General features: G+C 39.2%; 1 protein-coding gene across 1 annotated transcript in view; it reads right to left on the bottom strand.

Moving 5' to 3' along the window:
• Positions 1-417: 417 nt before the first annotated feature.
• The window catches only part of SLC39A8 (solute carrier family 39 member 8), a 33,718-nt gene continuing 14,482 nt past the window's right edge, over positions 418-19,653 (bottom strand). Inside the window, exons 3-8 of the mRNA XM_067553567.1 lie at positions 11,408-11,577; positions 9,357-9,479; positions 8,112-8,279; positions 6,529-6,736; positions 6,174-6,358; positions 418-1,265 (exon numbers count right to left, since the gene is read on the bottom strand). Coding sequence (XP_067409668.1) covers positions 1,116-1,265; positions 6,174-6,358; positions 6,529-6,736; positions 8,112-8,279; positions 9,357-9,479; positions 11,408-11,577 — 1,004 coding nt within the window. The 3' untranslated portion in view covers positions 418-1,115. The remainder of the gene's footprint in view (positions 1,266-6,173; positions 6,359-6,528; positions 6,737-8,111; positions 8,280-9,356; positions 9,480-11,407; positions 11,578-19,653) is intronic.

Here is a 19,653-nt window from a genome sequence, read left to right as displayed (position 1 = left end):
GCTGTCCTTGAACAATTCACTATAAAACAATATTCTTCTCCTTCCAAAGATTAGTGGTAATTGAAAAGAAATACTAGATGTATTTCCTTCCTTTCCCTGCAAAGCACAATCCAGACCAGTTATTTAAAAAAACAAATTCTTGCAAGCATGATTTTGGAAAACTCTGATCCAATAAAAATTAATGTTTTGGGAGTGCAAGGAATGCATGATTGATCCTCCAAAACTGTATATTTTCCTTACTACACTGAACTTCATATAAGGAAACTACTCGCATTACAGAAATCTATTGACATTAACATTTGTTTTAGTGCCATTTGGCAATAAGACCTTAAAAGCTAAATCAGATTTTTTTTAAGAGTAATATCTATGGAACTTGAAATATAACTGAATATAAAACAAACCCAAAAACATTGCAAGGCAAGGTATTTGCAAAGTTTAAAATACACAATCTTTTTAAAACATTACAGAATTATAAATTGTCAAATTTAATACAAGGTTTTTACTTTTAAAAAAATTGTTCTCAGCATAAATCCACAATCCCCTAAAGAGAAAAGATCAAAAGCAGTAACTGCTATCTTTCTTTTCAGTGTTAATTAGAATCATTTATATCTATTCTGAAACAGTTTTTTGGGTTTTTTCTATGCTTATAGGGAAATCCTGCATCAAAAGCATGAAAGCAGGTAGTTTCCAGGCTGATTCATTTTCCATCAGTTAAATTAAGACTATGAATCTTACCACTTTCTTTTATATTTATGTCCATCCTGGTGAACTCATTTCTTTAAGTCCAAGCCTATGGAATACATATAGCTGCCTCCTACTTAAATCCATTGAACACAACATCCTTTTTACCATTGTTCAGGTATGTCTGGCACCTTCAATTAAAAATAAGTGTTTGAATCCATTGCTTGTAATACTCAGAAGTTGATGGCCCATTGTATAGGACTGATTTGGGAGTCCTAAGAGGAGAAACTAACTTTCCGTGATTTTTGCAGAAGAAAACAGGGCATTGTTTTAAACCAGGTAGATTAACTGAAAGTCCCTTTATGAATTTCAAGAGTTCTTCCATTTCTAATTTACTAATCACCTTCATTATCCGTACTGCCTTCAGAGTCTCATTATTCCAGCTCAATGTCTCCTGCATACACGGTAATCAGCAGTATAGCAGCAAATCCTGTTAGTAAACCAGCATTCTGAATGAGGAAGAAGGTTAAATCTGTTCTCCTTCCAGTCACTTTCTCTCTCAGCATATCACTCATCTCTGGGAACTAAAAGAGAGAGATTATTTTTTAGGTAGTTGTTGCCATCTTGTGGTGGAATGTGTAATTTAGCATCTTGTAGGGATGTAAAAATGGAAGTCTGTTTAAATGTTCTAAAACTAGAACAGTTGAACGCTGTGGGGAAGGGGAGCCGTGCTGGGCTCAGCTCCTCACTGCCAAGTGAGAGCTGCCTAGCTGTGGCTCCCTCCTGCCACGGTAGCTGGGCAGCTTTTGCTCGCGGGGAGCTGAGCTGAGCCCAGCTGCGTCCCCCCGCTCTGGGCTCCAGGCTCTGCGTCTCCCTGTGAGCAAGAGCTGCCCAGCTGCTCTCGCTTGCGGGGACCCAGCCCAGCTGCCATTCCCTCCCCCCCCAAGTTTAAATGGTAATCAGCTGTTTAAAATGTTTAAAAAGCTGATTACCGTTTAAACGGTTAACCATTTACATCCCTAGCATCTTGACAGTGATTTTTATTTTGTAACTTATAGTTGTGTTTGGATCTTAAACCTAATAAAAAGGAGAGGTGGTGGTAGGGATCAGTCAAAGGGCCCATTTCACCAAAGACAAATACTGAAATGGAGTTCTATTCTCCTCTGCTGTAATCTAGAGAGGTCACCCAGATCTGAACCACTTTCCTCATATGACATCAGGAATCTATGGGGATCCATCTACTAGGCTAGATATTGTTAATACAAGTAGCTGCTGACATCATGTCAGTTATAAAATTATAATAAGAAGGCTGTATCATTTCAAGCACTACTACAGTCAGCATCTGTCTAGGCTCTTTTAGGGAATGTAAAATAAGGATTCTGGGGACAGATCTATCAAGTAACATGATGGAACTGAAAATCGGTACATCCTTTCATCCTAAGTGAGATAACGCGTGTGTTGATGAGCTGAGGTGAATCAGGGTGGAAGGAGTAATGGCTCTATGGTGATAATCCCTTCACCTAAGGTACAAATGCACTAAAGGGACAGACTGTAATAAAGGAAGATTGATGTATTTTAATCAGACATAGGCAGTTTCATGTAGCAATAAGAAAGTATGATCATTCAACACACTGGACCAGAAGACTGAAGCAACACATTAGAGTTATTCCAGTTTCCTGGCAGTCAAGGGAGACACGGTCATCGAGGGCGACAAAAGTCTGGTAAATTTGGGAGGCCTTAATATCCATGTCAACAAACCCTTTAACCGACAGTTCCTTACATCCATGTTATCAATCACAGGCTGCTCTCAGATGGTCACAGGTTCCACCAATCTGTGGCCACAGATGGCCACGTCCAGCTTGAATACAAGGTTCCATCGTCAATGCAAGAATTACATTGCTACCGTGGATGGACCACTATCTACTTCTAGTGGATATCTGAACACTTCCTCTTACATAACAAGGACGAGCTTTCTTAGTCTGACTTAGCGAGTTTCCACTGCACTCTTACACAGCCAGGTAGTCAAGGTACTGAGCACCTACTAAAACAATATAATTACAAAATACCCACTGCTAGTGACATTGGCTTCTAATCAATGCCTCCCTTTCCCTTCCTACACACGCACACTGCCTCCACTCATCTCCAAGGTTCTCAAGCCAACTAATGCAGTAACTTATTAAAGGCAGCTTCAGATCACCTAACCAGAGCCAATTTCCCACTCAGGCTTCAGATGAGGGTATGACATGGAAATGGTACTGGCTGTCCTGATGGAGGTGTGTTTCCTGACCACTGCCAGCCAAACATCTTTTAATCTGTCTGCAGCAACTAAAACCTAATTGATGAGATACTGCAGGATTGACTTAGAGCTAGCAAGAGGTAGTGATCGTACACCCGGATGTTTTCATCCTTCTGAACAGATCACACTCAGAGGATAGTAACCGTTAACTGCACTTCTGCAACCATGGGCCTTGTCTCTATGTTCCACAACGCTCCTCTCAACCTTTACAATATCAACATTAAACCCCTAGGGAAAGATTATCAGATGCTATGACTTTAATGCCAAGAGTATGTGGATGACGCTGGGCTATTTATCCCTTTCACCTCCCCTGCAAACTATGCCATCTCCAGCTCTCCTGCACCTGGACAACATCAGCTCTTAGATGAGGAGCAGTTGGTTGAAGCTGAACCCAGGAAAAAAAACATGGGTGATGCTAGCAGTTACAGGGTGACACCTATCAGAACTAGGCAACACATCAATACAGCAGGCCTACCCCACTATGGACAAAGTATGCAGCCTAGAACTCCTCATGGAATTATTTGACACTAGACACCAAAATAACAGCAGCTTATTTCAACCTGCAACATGCCAGGAGAGTATGCCCTGTCCTGTTTGTCCAGAACACCTTCTATCCTGTCAGACACAAACCTAAACACAGTGATCCATTCATTTGTGACCTCCAGGCTCAATTATTATAACCTGAGTAATTGGAAATAAATCCAAAAGACACTAAAAACTTCAGTTGGCGCGAAATGTAGTTCACTTGCTGGCATAGACAGGCCAGCAGCAGCTTTTCATTCCCATGCTCAAATCATGGTACTGGCTACCTTCAATTGTCAAATTCTAGTCTCGGTGGGGGGGGGTTCCCTCCAAAGATCTGTGGGGTGATACAAAACCAGTTCAAACTGCCTCTCTCTTCATGACCCCCGAAGGCAAGTGCAATCCCCTCACACAGGTTGACTAGTGGGAGTAGAAGGCTCATCACTGCACAAGTCCCTTCCACAAGAGTGCACACACAATGACTTGACATGGATGAGTCAATAACAAAAGCACTACACTGCCTCCTCTCAGAACAGGGGAGAGAAGAACTAGAAGAGCAACAAAGTTCTAATTAATCCTACCTGCTTCTAGACAGAGGATTGTGAAAATCAAGGGAGAAATGGAAAATCAGACCTCTCTATAGAGCACTCACATACCTTTTTTTCAACTACAATTGTAATGGACAATCTAAAAACAGAAGAGCAATGGATATGGAGACAGAGTGTTATCTAGATAATGGGTTTAATAACAATTATTTTAAATTGAGCTACTGCGAATGTAAGCAAACTTCATAATTTTTGCATGATATTCATATTACTAGGAGTTCATGTTACATGAGCGCTTGCATTTATGATCTATCAAAGAACATTTGGAGTGAAATTAAACTCTCTCAGGAGTGAAATTTTTCTTCTAGAAGTTACTAAGCTATTGTGAGTTTGAAAGACTCTTGGTGTGCTGGTTGACTCTAAAATGACCTCAAATGCTACCTGTGCAATCATAGCTTATTGGGCTGTAACTGGAATGCAATAACTAGAGGTGGACCAAAACTGCCACCTCACTCGGAGGCCCTTCAAATTCTGGGAAGAGGAAGCTTCAGGTTTGAACTCTGATCTGTGAACCTGCCCAAACAGATGTGGTTCACAGCTCAGATCCATTTAACAAGAACAGCTGTTCTTGTAAGTTTTAAGCCCAAGACAGTAATACTTATAAGGGGTAGTTAACAAGATTTCTGCCATTTTGTGATTTAAAAATCCAATCATGAAAACAGATCACATGACTTTGATGTTGTTGAGTCTAATCTGCAGCTCTCTCAAACCCAAAACCCAGTCTAAAACTGATCTGGATCTGAACACTGTCTCCCCAGCCCATCTATACTATGCCTTGTTTATGAAAGATAGGTAGGCCACAGGGACTATTATGAAGACAAAGGTTTAGCACATCATCTGTACTGAATCAGCAAGTATAAAGTGAGGGTCTTCACTCCTGGCTGATGTTTGGTTTTGGATCATTCTAATTATTTTTTAGCTGTAGTATTGGGGTGGGGAACACTTGATTACTAAAGCCCTAAACTGAATAAAAAGCACCTAAAAATGCAACAAGTAAGATTACTGACAAGGCTTTTTAATAACTTAAAGCATGATGCTAGAGTTGGAGCAAAATGTCCCCTGAAAATCTATGTTTGGAAAAGACCAGTTAATGCTGACATTAAAGGTTATTATTCCCCATAACTCTTACTCAACAAACAGTTAATGAAAGATGTCCTACTTAATACACTGGTATTGAAATATAAAGATGAAGAATTGTTTAATGGTAAAATATGGGGTTTGTTTCATTATGTATAGTGAATAAGTTTGGATGGTACCCATGCCAAGGCTTTGACTTAGCCTTTTGCTTGACATGAATGTCTTGCCAATCTCTCTCTCGTATAGGCTTATTTAGATAATGCTTGCAGCTGACAGGACAAAGGTGATATGTGTTGGAAGATTCAGATAAGACGACGTTAACTAGTATCATACACACAACCTAACGCTAAGTCCCTATATTGGAAAAACATGAGTAAGAGGACAAAGATGTGACATGAAAATAGTGGAGAAGAAAGGTTATGTAAAGTGAAGCATACGTGTGCATATTGTACAAGTTACATAAGACAATGCTTACTGTTAAGTGGCAGAAAGCTAATGAATATGTAATGTGAAAAGGTATGAGACCAAGTGAACAAGAGCTCAAGTCTCAAAAATACTAAACCAGAGACTACCATCATGAAATGCCGAAAGAGCCTCCCGCTACCCTGGAACTCAGTAACTTGGGCCCCTTACCTGTTCTATCTTCTGGGGGGTTTTTTGTCTGGCATAAATATGATCAAATTATAAATGATGATAATTGACTGAAAACTTACAAAGTTGGGTGGACTTGTGACTCAGTTTCCAACCTCACAAGAGGATTTTTTCTTAATACGGATTACTGCTGGGGTAACAAAACAATTTTTCTCCGTTCATATAGTGTTGCACAGTTGGCCAGGTGCACTAAAAAAGGTTTTCACTTGATGCTGTACCCAGTTTTAGGGGGTCAGAGGTAGAAAGTCCAGTCACTAGATTTTGGCTATTATTGAGTTCCACTGTGTAAATGGCTATATTCCTATGCATCAATAAATAAATAAAATGAAACTTTATCTCACCATGTCTGCCAGAGAAATGTACAGGAACATACCGCCAGCTAGTGCAAAGATAATGTTAGGAGCAAAGTTGCTGCCCACTAATATACCAAAAGCCAGCCCAAGGTAGCAGGAACATGCAGAAATAAAGTTGAAAAACAAAGCCTGGTAGGTGCTCATTCCTGCATTTAGCAAAATGACAAAATCCCCTGGAAGAAAAAAAAAAAGGGGGGGGGGGACATTAAACGATTAATCTCTGACGGTTTTAAGAGATTTGTAACTTGTCTGAAAGTTATAACCCAGCACTCATGTAAATACTGAAGAATGTTTTCAGTCAGCACTAACGTGACTAAAAGCTGAGTTAATGGAAACATCTTACCCAGTTCATGAGGAAACTCCTCACATAAGATTGCTATAGATGTACTAAGTCCCTGAAGCAGAGACAGGGTGAAGGAAGCACCAATAGCCAGACCATCAATGAAGTTGTGTAAGGCATCACTCAGCGTGATCATCCAGGCAATTGTTCCAATCTCTGAGAGCGTGGGTCCCTTTAAACACTTACATGAGCAGCTTTGGGTTTTCTCTTCCTGCAGAAAGAACATGACAATTACGTGAAGCATTAAACAGCTGCAAATAAGCCAATAGATTTTTCCCTTTTTTAATGTAGAACTGCTAAAAGGTAAATACTGATTGTCACGGAGACCAAAGTTCTGTGTCAGCTCAGAGCTGACACTGAAGAGGGTAGCAGCTGCACATGCTTTCCCACACCACTGAGTTAATATACTCTGACCCAAATGTGGAGGGATCACCACTCTGACTGTGAAATGGCAGCTCAATGCCCTTTCAGCCCGTGGCTCTTCTGCTGAGACAAACATCAAGGATGAGGACTGAGATAGTGGATTTTACAATTCACACACCAATCCACAAGAAATTAGACCGAGTACAAACGTGGTTCGCGCAGGGCACTGAGGAGCCATCACTCCACCCAAACCAGTTTATTAGAAATGAAAATAGTACCAATCCCCATAACTGATGTAGGCACGTGATACCATGGTGATGGGCAACTATATAAAACCCTAGACAGCCATCAGGAGCCTCAGAGGTTGTTTCACGTGTAACTTTGGGCATTGTAAGTCATGTCCTGGGGTTACAATCAGTTTCTAAGGCGTGCATTTTCAATGTCATTGGCAGTAAGTAATTTTCACTGTGCCGCTGAATGGTTCTAGGTTTTTCAAACAAAAAACCAAACAAGCTCCATGCAGAGCTGCTGAGTATGAACATTTAGGACTCAATACTGTATCCCAGAGGTAGAAATGGACATGTCTGGCACCATGTAGTAATGAATCCCTTTAGGCAGATAAATCACACAAGGAACTAAGTCTCCTTTGAAAAATTTGATTGTACTATCTGATTTCCTAGATGTTTGCACATACCATTTACAGTAATAGTGCTACATTTGTGAACACAACCACATTTGTACATAAAGGCTCTTGGAAATCCATTAGCTAGGGCTAGTGGTTGAAATGGATAGTTATATATATGTTACATAAACAACTCCCTTTCTTGTCAGCAAACTCTGTATGCATCAATGTGTACCATATTCCTCCAATTACAAGAGGACTACAAAAATAGTTGTAAAGTTGCTTAATTATGAACTATAAAAGAGGTGGGGTTTTTGTTTTGTTTTTTGGCTATGTGACAGGTAGATGCTAGTGAGCAATTAAAATTTGAGTTTCGTAAATGAGATCATAAAATACTGATCCATATCTTATCTCTGCTGGCATTGCTATGTTAGTGTTGACTTGGCAACAAGCACGGACCTTGTGCAACCTTGCCAAAAAGAGTTTTTTCATATTGTTCAAGTGTGTTGTGAGCTAGAAGATTTTAACTAGGAAGAAGAATTAAGAGGCTTTTATACTTACACAACCAAGAACACTACATTAAATAAAAAAACATTCATACCTGAGCAGAGACCACACTAACAGTGTCAAAACCAAGGTTTCCATTAGGCTCTAGTGTGGCTGGATTTGCATAGCACATCATCCCATTACTAGATTTCAATGATGTGGGTGGATTACCCTTAACCTGAGGAGGATTCTGTTCATGATTTTCAAAGTGAGCGTGGCCAGTCTAAGCGGGGGGAGAAATAAAACAAAAAGTCATAAAAATACAGACCGCAAACTAGGAATGTATTTAAACAAACTGTGCAAGAAAAATCAGCTTGTCCATTTGGATGAACCTATAGATGTATATGTTTGTGCTTATTATACTGTTAGGCAGAACTTCCCAAACCGGTCAGTGGTCTGCAGAGACTTGCTGATCATCAGTGGAAAACCAGCTCTTCATATGGTGGTGCTTTTTCTTCCTCATTTCCAGCTGTTAAGTTGCACTAAAGGCAACTAAAAATACATTAAATTATTGACTGTTGCTGTTCCATCTAAGTAATCTGTATAAATTGCCACAGGGATGTTATGCAATGGCAGGGGAGATGGGTCTGAGGGATCTCGAATGGAGAAGAAGAGAGAGTTGACAGCTGAGTTGTGATTTAAACTATGAACAAGTTTGAGAAGCCCTGCTCTGGAGGACAAATCCTGCAGCCTGGAGGTGAGCACACAAGACAAAAATGATCTGACAGGAACCCGACAGCCTGTGCAAAACTCACAATTCCTGTGAAGTTTTATGCACTGGAACATGGAGGGGAAATTGACAGTGAGGTTAGAGCACAGTCAGTGTAGAGCCAAGAGACAATAAAACTTCATGTGCGGAAGTATCTGACTGCATCCATTTCTCCTGCTTATAACTTACAATAGCTGCACGAGTGCTGCTTATGTATTTCCAGCAGGCAAAGGCCATTCATTCAGGCTTTGCTCATAGGATTTGATCCTTGAGGGTGAATAGGGTCTGGCCTAGTGGTTAGAGCAGGAGACTGGAACTCTGCTTCTGGGTTCAGTTCCCAGCTTGTAATTCTCTGTGTGTGCTAGGTTAAGTTACTTTTCCTCTCTAAGCCTCAGTTTAAACAACTATCCCAAAGGGGTGTTGAGAGACTGAGATCCTTGGAAAATAGTGTAACACATTGTATTTCTTCAAACTATCAAATATCGAATAAAAAATGTAACAGCTGTTTAAAACCAAGGCTTGATTTTGTCATCATATAACTTGCTGATACATGGTTATACACCCATTTAATACATCAGTCCAGTTAGCTACCTGGCCATAAGTCTTCAGTATCATTTTAAGAATCCTTTCCACAAAGAAGAGAATATAGAATCCACCAAACACAGCTACTGCTTTCTCAACATAGTTATCAGTTTTAGGATCAAATCCAAATGCCTAGAAGAGAATGTAACAGCAAATCAGGTTAGTTCATCTTAGCACACTTTCAGGAAAGAAATACACTAGTTGGGCTGGATCCTGTGAAGGACTCTCCCCTACTACCCATTGGCTTTAATGGGTCTTAGGTTTGAGTAATAACTTAGATCTTTTAAGTTAGGCCATCAAAAGTTGGGCTGATGTATTGAAACAGTATAATTTACACACACACTGTAGAATGTGACTGAAAGTCTCTCCATTGACTTCAATGGGCTTAGTTCCCAGTAAGCAATAGTTACTGTCCTAGAGCCATTACGTACTTGGCAACTATTGTTTTTGTTTTGGACACTGCATGCATAACAAATGAACCCTTCCCTTTCAAATAGTAATATAGATACGGCTAGTCATAGGTTAAATTGAAATTATGACACATCACTTTAATTACTAGATGGTAGAATGTTGCAAGAACACAATCCCAAATGCAATTAAACCAAATGTTTGGAAAATACAGCATGTCTGTTTCTCTAATCTCTTTCTATAACAGGTAATTCAAATGTGAAAAGTTCCAGAGGAGTAGCCGCGTTAATTTGTTAGTCTTTAAATTGCTACAGGACTCTCGTTGATTTTAATTCAAATGTGTTTCTCTACATGTGCAATTTTGATATTGGTTTGCCACCATTTGATCTAACTAAGTTTAGTCTCTTGACTCATGGTAGTATTTGAGGTATTTCCTTGACAGCTAAAAGCCCTGCTAAATCTGAGCCAGAAAGAAAATTCGGTCACTTGAATGGGAAGGGGAGTGTCTGCTTGCATGAGGACCCATCAGAACACAGACCTGAATGGGAATTTTATCTGAGTAAGGAGAGAGTAAGCAGAATTTGCCTAAGGCCTAATTTAGCCTTCAATGAATTTAGCCTTCAATGATGCATGTGCAACTCTCAGTGCCACCAGTAAGAACAGCATGCACTCGGAGGACAGAATTCAGTTGTAACACTTTAGCTTGCTGGAGATATCTGAAGTAAATGCAGTAAAGTAAAAACTGCCATGCTGACTTTAATGCCTAAACTACTAATTACTCAAATCTAATCTGGTGCCTCGGAAGGGGAGGACCAAAGTCTGGAGTTTTACTCCAAAGTGCATATGAACTTTTCCATGTGCCTGATTTAGATGCACAAAATTCACTGTGCTAGCACATGCACTTATATCTAACTCAGGCATACACAAAAGTACCTGTACAGTCAGCAAAATACCTGTTGGAGAATATAGGCCCAATATTTTAAAAACCCAATGGTTGGCGCTGTGCATTTTTTAAACTGGTCTAAAATCCTCTGTATGCAGATTAACTTTCCACTCATTTATTCAATGAACTGAAATAAGAATTGCAAGCACTTTGATAAGTGACAGTAAAAGTTGTCTGTCATCCTGTTGTATACCTGTAGGGTCTGAGCCTGCAAACATTTACTCACTTGAATCCCATTGTTGTGTTTGGCACTGATTGCATTATTAACAGCATGTAAGGGTGTGTTCCGTTATTGTTACATCTTGCAACATTACTACACAATGAACTACATCAGACATTCCTAAACCTTCCAACAGTATAGCCATAACACAATACAGAGCCTGGAACAAATTGAGCACTATTGTAATTTCATTTACTTCAGAGTTACAGCAGGGATAACTTTGTTCTAATGAATTTTCCCCTTTCTTCAGTGGTGGAAGCACCGTATAGTACAGTGGTCCTCCATCTCTTCCATGCCATGCCTCCACGTTGCAATAAAGTAGTATGGGGGTTCCCACCCATCTAGCCATTAAGAAAGATGATAGTCAGGCCCCCCTGAAATCTGTTCACCTTCCCCTCTGAGTCACAACCCACATGTTGAGGACCCAAAAATGACAATGCTTTGGAAATGGATAGGTGCCACGGGCAAAGAATGAATACCCTTCCTTACCTCTGGGATGAGTTGGAAAATCGCATTGGAAAAGAGGGTCCCAATGGCTAAGCCCACAAAATAGGTTAAAATCTTGGAGAAATACGGCTTCTTTAAGAAAGGGGTTAAAACCAATCCAAGCAGTGATGCCAGGTTAATGATCGTCACGGCAAGGAACCCAAACCCCCAAACTGTGGATGAGAGTACAGCAGAAATATGAAGTGTGTTAATAGTATACACAATGTATTTTTTAAACAGCTGAATTGCTATGACACTAAAAAAACAAAGTTCACAAATCTTTTATGCACTGCAGTTGAAGTTGGAACTTACCCATATAGAAATAATAAAAAGTACACTGTAACTTAAAAGGAGCTGATCTGAACCCACAGAAGCAAGGAAACCAAAATACTTGAACTGATTAGTTCCAGTCTGGGACCAGTCACATCAAGGACTGAAAACACACTGCGGTCTGAAGTCCAGGATTTGCTGGGCCAGAGCATCAGCTGATGCAAATCAGCTTAGTCTGAAGTAAATGGAGACTCTAGCCTTGCAATATTTAGCCTGGAACTAGTGCTTCAAAGGCAAAACCAGAGGTCAGTGTAGTCTTGACACAGGAATTGTAAATATTTAATACTTCCAGGGCCAGATTCCCAAGATGATGTAAATCAGCACAGCTCATTAATTTAAACAAATACCGATGTACACCAGCTGAGAATCTGCACCTTTCTGGAGTAGTTTCATTATTACAACATTGGATGTCTCTGCGGTTGATGCCCTTCTCTATTGACATCCAATGTTGTAATAATGAAACCAATCAACTTAGTGAGCTATGCAAATTTACACCATCTTGGTAATCTGGCCCAGAAAGTATTAAATATTTTTACAAAAATAAATCTTGCACTAAGACCTGCTATAACTGGAGCCAGTTGGAGTGAATAGCATATTTGCACAGAGGTTTAATCCACTCCTAAAATAGGGGTTATCAAATACTAAAATTTTCTTTGTGAAGCACTTTGGGCCCTATAACTCCATGCCATAGAAAACACCCACGAGAGGGAAATTTACATGGAAAACACCATGTGATTGATGGTGGGAAGCTTCCAATAAATCATTCCCTCATGAAAGGCAATTTGACCTAACAGAATGGGGGAGGGGAAAATCTGTGAATCTGAGGAATTCATGCTGGGAGCCAGCATTTCCATTGTCTTTTCTCCAACAGCGTAGTACCATGTTCAGCAATTGCCTCCATCTGACTTGTTGCCATCCAGAAACCCAATGAGGTCTCTAATATGCAGTGTTTGGGTGGAGATGCTTCTGTGCATCCAGAAAGAAGTGAGATGTTTCCATGTGGACTCTGCTCCCTCCCATCAAATATTTTGTGGGAAGCGATTTTTCTGGCAGAGATTCTGCTTCTCTGACACCCTCTGTGCTATGCAGCTGAATGCTAATGGGGCTCTCTAAACAGAAGTGCAACAACTCACATGAAAATGAACAGGTGAAAAGCCAAATGAATCTCAAACCTTCTGTATCAATGAAAAAGTGGCACTGGCAAGTGGAAAAGCAAGTGGATCGTTAGTGATTAGAGAACTTCAAACAATTCAGAAAGTAGCACTAGGCTCCTCAAAAAATGCAAAAATTGTGCAGAAGTAAAGTGAGAAAAGCCTCTTCTAAAGATAAGTAAGGTAGAATCAGACTTGGCGAAGCTCAGTGCCATGCACCATGAGTATAGTTTCAGGTGATATTAAGAAAAGATACCATAATTTGTAAATGCTGTGCCATAAATGTTCCTGAATCTGCAGTATTGATTGTTATATGCAATGTGAAATTATCAAGATTGAGGTGTATTGTTCATGAGTATCAAAGTTTTGTCTGTACACAGACTTGCCTCTTACCTCACCTTTAAAGAAGTTATGACATAAACATAATCAGATTTCCATATAAACCGCTAGTTCTACCGTAAAATCATCTGCAAACAATCACAGCTAGTGTTATATTGGAACATATGAGAGCAATGGGATAATCCAAAAAACTGTACAGTATAAAAGTTGCTCTAAGTTCCTCTTTGCGCTGCTGGAGTGGTGGAAAGGCAACTTAGCATGGGCCCAGTGTCGTGCCTGATTTTTTTCCTATGTCACACAACAACAAACATACTGAGTCACATCCTTCAGAGCACTGGAGTTGCACCAGGGTTGAACTTAGCTTACTTTGCTTGCATGATGTCTGTTATGACAGGAAAGTAAACCCTTGTGCAAACATTTGAAAAGCCTACATCAATATTAACTAAAGCTTTGATTTTCATCTGTGCTGAAAATAAATCAACATTTGGGTTCTGTAGTTATCACAATCCACACAACTTCTGCTTTTACCATTTAGGATCATCATAAAAGCTGTGCCTTTTAATTTTGTATATTGTCAGCTCCTTTAAAAAAATAAATTAAGCCCATTTTCAGGTCTCACCTGGGTCAAGATCACTAAAAACCTTGATCAAAACACTGAATTAGGACAAACATTTTAAAATTGATTTGTTTTTAATTTGATACTATCTATTTTGACAGCAAACAAACAGGATACATATTAATATCTACATGTTACTGTAGAAAGATAGGGACAGCAGAAAAATTGAGGTCACAAAATAGTAGAAAATTAGGTTAAAGCCAAATTGCTAGAAATGTGCTGACTGTGAAAGATTCTCTAGTAAGAAATGATCATGCATTCATAATGGCACTCACTCTCTCAGAATAACCAAATTTATTGATGTATACAGTGTTGTTGTAGCTGTGTTGGTCCCAGGATATTAGAGAGACAAGGTGGGTGAGGTAATATTTTATTGGACTAACTTCTGTTGGTGAGAGAGAATGGTCCCTTGAAATGTATTAACTACTTACGCTAGACAATCTGTTCCACCTTGTATTTAGCTGTGACACTGAGTTAGTTTCCCAGACCTGAAGAAGAGCTCTCTTTAAGCTCAAAAGTGTCTCTCTCCAACAGAAATTGGTCCAATAAAATATTACCTCACCTACCTTGTCTCTAGAATTTGTTAGGACAATGGTTGTAAAATACAGATACTGCTATTTTATGTGATTAATTACATGACACATTATGTTGTACTAAAGGACTTGTATTCATGACTGAGGATATATTCCACTCATCTGATTTCTGTGTATTATCCTGTTACATCACAGATTAACATTAAAAGGGAACACTTTCCACTTGCCATTTTGCAATTTTACAGGGTATTGTATTAGAATGTAAATATGGTCTAAGGACAGTCAGATGTTCTCTCTTCAGTAGTGTGTCAAAATGCATAACTAATTTTGCACATTATTTTAATCTTTACAATGGGGGAGCTGTTTGATTGGTGCTAATTTCATAGCCTCCTTTCAGATGAATGCAAACACCAAGGGCTTGATTTTTTCAAAAAAGATCAGCTCTGATTTAGGCTTTTAAGTGGCTAGATTTTCAAGGCCCTGATTGAGCAAAGCACTTAAAGAATGTGTTTAAAGTTAAGCAGGTGCTTAAAGTACTTTGCTGAATAGGGATGGAATTATTCACATGCTCAAGTGCTTTGCTGAATAGGAGTCCAAAATAATTGGGGATGATCTTTTTGAAATTCTGGCTTCACATTTCTATGGCCTAAGTCCTTTGATATTGATTCAAAATGGGAATTAAGTATTGCTTCATGATTTTACTTATTTGATATCTTATGTCTGCTCTGCTCAGACAAGGTGAATGTTCAATGGGTTGTTAATTGTTCCTTGTTAGGAAACTTAATACAGGAGACCAAATTATGTCCATCACTGATATAATCAAAGCAGTATGAACTGAAATTATTGCCAACCCCAAACAGTCACAAATCATGAGAAACTGAAAAAGCATTAAAAAAAAAAAAAAAAAAAAAACCAAAACACAACAACTTGGGTGTTTTTATTTGCTTTCAGTTATCTGAATGGTTAGGGATCACTTAGGTCACATTTTCAAGCTTTATTCTGCAATCATGAGAGCTAGAGATCTTACTAGAGGAAAAAAAAACAAAAAGACTGAGATTCTAACATATTACAGTTCCAGAGGGGTAGCCGTGTTGGTCTGTTTTCAGCAAAACAACGTGAGTTGTGGCACTTTAAAGATTAACAAATTGATTTGGGCACAAGCTTTCATGGGCAGAAACCCCCACAAAAGTTTATGCCCAAATAAATTTTAGTCTTTAAGATGCTACAGAACTCACCTTGTTTCACCTATTACATGATACCAAGAGCTGGTGCTTTCAAGAAAAATACCAGACATCACAAAACTCATGATAAAATTGCAAGTTAGCAACACTGCTGAAAATATTTTGTGTTCATTGTATTTTAACAGAGCAATATATGTACATCTGGTCTTTTAAAAGTATATTTATTACTAGAACTCGATCCAGCTTAAACTATCCTTGGCCTTTTATGCTACTCAAGCTCTGGAAAATTGCCAGTTCTGGTTTCATACTATAGCAGGCCAACCTATATAGCGAAAAAGTCAGCCTATTACAAGAGCCTCCTCCTTCAGCACCAAACTTCAGCGATCTCTGGCAGGCAAAGGTAGAGAATTCATACAATAATCTCTTCCCCCATGCTCTAACTCCTAATTCTTAGGTCCTTCAACACTCCAGTTATAGTAATAGTGTATGAGTTGTTCTAACTCTGTCCTGTGGCTGGCAGCCTGGACAGGATTGGCCTCTCCATCACCCTATTTTTTATTTTCTATAGGGCATGCTTGGCTCCCTCCATGGCTGACCAATTTATTACTGACGTCAGTCAAGGAGTGACGTTTACACCAGCTTTTGGCTGCAACCCTCTCACAGGCATCCTGGGAGACAAAGGGCAACAGCTAGAATATACTGAGCTCCCTTCCTGGAAACATGATCTAACCTTCAGCTAGGGAAGAGGGTAACAAAAATCTTAGGACCTTAGCCCTTTTATATTTCACCATCTGATTTTAGTAAGTTAAGAGACTCTTCTCCCTCAAACAAGAAAATTCCAGGAATGTATTTAATGGACGCACTGCATACCTAAAATGGTAAATTGTTATCTCTGGTTATCAGCTGGTGCAGCGTGGGCAGCTCTGCTCTGAAGAAGCAAGGGAGCAGGGGGCTGCCTATGATGCTTTGTTTGCCTTGGATAGGCAGAATGCCTTGGAGCATCACCAGTTGGCTACTGCAGCTCTCCCCATTACTCTTCGAAGAGGTATGATTTTGCCCACTGTGCGTTATCAAATAGGTTAGCTAGATGTTCAGTATTATACACTAAGTATACAACCTCTGTGGAAAATAGAAACACGTTACATGCGGCCTTTTAGCATTTCCTCTCTTTTCTGAAGCAGCATTTTCATTCTTCTAAATTTACTGAGTTATAGACTTTGTAATGAATTTTGGAATTTAAAAAAAAGTAGTATTTGAGCCTCTAAGATTTTCTGCATTACAGGTCCCTGCAATATACGTTAAAAAATCTTCAGGGGCCTCCTACCCTATCATTCTCAGAGAGCTGGATAAGAGTGTCTCTCTTATCTTGTCATTGGACACTGACAATGAGTTGGCAGAGTCCAGAAAAAAAAAAAAGGCGGGATGGTCACAATAGCATGGGAGGTCAATTATGGGTCAAGCTTTAAATGTACAGGCTACTTAACCCACACAGAAAAATAATATACTTCCTCTATTCTGTCTAGATACTTTTATGGCCCTTATCATGATATTAGAGATTCTACTATCTACGGTGTGTAGAGTTTGTAGGATTATTATTAAACAAGTTCAGTAACATTGTCTAACAGCCAGAAAGACGCAACACATTCCAAGTATAGAAAATAGCCTGTCCTCAGAATGACAAGTGGAAAAAATCAATATAGCTTTAATTAAATATTTACATTTACCTCTGCCCTTGGTTATGGCAGGATAAATTATCTGATTATTTTTTCAATAATGCCACTATTTTATGTATATATTTTGTTGATTTGAATTATTCTTTGCTCCAGTTTGTTTATTATTATTTATATTAGGTTAGCATTCAGAAGACCTGATCAGGGCCCTGTTGTTAGTCCTGGTACAAAAAATAACACAAAGATCATCGCAGTGCCCACAATTTAGGGTTATGATCGGATGCAATGGGTTTACTTTTTAAGAGAAATTTAATTTATTCTTTCTATATGAAAAATTAAACTTGTTTTGTTAATTGTATTATAACCAAGACAAACACAGTCATGGGAAAGTGAGATCATGGATTTAATGAAACCCTAAGCAGCACTGGTCAATGTTATTTATTTTTATAGCATCTCTAGAAAGCACCCGTAATTCATAATTACATATTTAATATATTAAACAACATTAATAAATACAGCTAAACACTATTATTGGCCGTATCCAGCATTTCTTCCTCCCTTTGAGCTCCCACTGAGCTCTTGGGGTGTTTTGGGTATGCAAGGAATGTCAGATCAGATCTGATGAGGTTTAGAAAAGAACAGCTGGAAAAAATAAACTTTGAATTTCAGGAAAAATATGCAGAATTTTGTACCATAGGTAATGAAAATCAAAGTACACAGTTCTACAAAAGTAAATATTCTTTCTAAAGCAATTAGTCCTGGGAGGGAACCTTATGGGAGTGAAGGCAGATGAGCTGGGGTTAGGTGGGCACAAATAGCTCGCTGCATTATTGTTCATTATTTCATGCAGTAAGAAAATAAACTGAGATAGAAGTCAGCAAAGAGCATAAAGTAACACGACAAGTGAGCCATAGCTCAGAGAGGCCATGCTGGTATCTCCCCCCCCCCAAAAAAAAAGTGAGCAAATATATTCCCACAGGTAGAAAGAAGGGACTGAAAGCTAGCAAATTCTTACAGAAAGTCTCTTTGAATCCTCCCACCAAGGAATCTGCAAGTTCTACTGCAAATCTTCACAGAAGATCCTACCATGTTTTAGCACACAACATTGAACAATGTCAGCTTTTAAGATGGTGTGCACAGCAGTCTGAAGGGCCAGAACTGAACTCATACGGTTTGTTCACATGCTTTTAAGAAGAGATGTAAAGGAAAGATTCCTCCTGAAAAGGCCAAAAAGAACAACCTCAAATGGAAACCTCTCTCTTAAAAGGGGCAGCATGCCGTTGGGTGAGAGTAATGGTTGTGACACCTAATGGCAACAGGGGCCGTAAGTCAGTAACACAGTTATAAAGTAAGAAATGTAACAAGATGGAAAAACCATTAGGGCCCTCCACCTATTTTATACCTAGAAACAAAAGGTGACAGTAATAAGATTCATAAACCAGGGTTGGCTAATGTGTGGCCCCTGGGCCAAATAAAGCTCCCATTGTTTTGTGTCTCTTAGTTGACCTCATGGTTAGTATGGAGGCATGGCCCACAGAATCTGCTGGTATCAGCATGCGATGCTCCATCGTGATCCAAGAAAATCAAGATGCATGGTGGGGACATGCAGCTTCCTGAATAAAGGCTGCAATCTGTTCTACCTTATATAAATTAGGTCCAGAGTTGGGACTGCTGGCAAGTTGTCAGTGTGGCCCTCATCTAAACAAAGCACAAAAATTTCAAACTTGGGTGTCTACATCTTGACTTAAGCACCCAAATAAGTGGCCTGAGTTTAAAAAGTCACAAGGGCAATGGGAATTGTGGGTGATCAGCACCACTGAAAAATAGAGAATTTATTTAGGTACCCAACTTAAAAAAAGATTGAGCTTTGTTGGTTCATTTTTTTGTGTTTCAATTCACAAACAATCTGATCCAAAGAAAAACAATGAGCTCTTAGGTTAACAGCATACCTGCCTCTGGCTTGGACTGATAAATTATGGTAATTTGACTGGGAAAACCATCTTCTCGTTCTAAAATTTATTTATTAAATAGTTACGAATGCCATCCAGAGTACCATCAGCTGTGACACTAGTGTTCAGCACAGCACAAAAGCCTATAGGAATATAAAAATTATTGCATCCACACATTATTTTGCACTAACACCATGGTAACCTTAGGACTCGTGTAAGTTCATTAGCTGCCAAGGAGAAGATGGAATCTTTTCTCCCACACCTATGTTGCTCCCAAACAGTCTTTGAATCCCCTCACTGGCTACAGTAGTGCAGTACAGGAGCTGCCACAGAAACTGAAAAGGTTCTGTATTCTGTCTCTATTATTGTTCGTTATTTTTAGAGATGAAAAGTGGGCTAGGTGCCTCACAGAACAGGATATCAGCTCTCCCCTGAAGACCTTACAGTCTGAATTCAACAATCAGGGTTATCAACAGACAC

The sequence above is a fragment of the Emydura macquarii genome, unplaced genomic scaffold (assembly GCF_026122565.2).
Source record: "Emydura macquarii macquarii isolate MOO-44397 ecotype Brisbane River unplaced genomic scaffold, CSIRO-AGI_Emac_v2 contig_302, whole genome shotgun sequence".
NCBI classification, from domain to species: Eukaryota; Metazoa; Chordata; order Testudines; family Chelidae; genus Emydura; species Emydura macquarii.
Note: the sequence above shows the minus strand (reverse complement) of the source record. Positions and strands in the feature narration are given on the sequence as shown.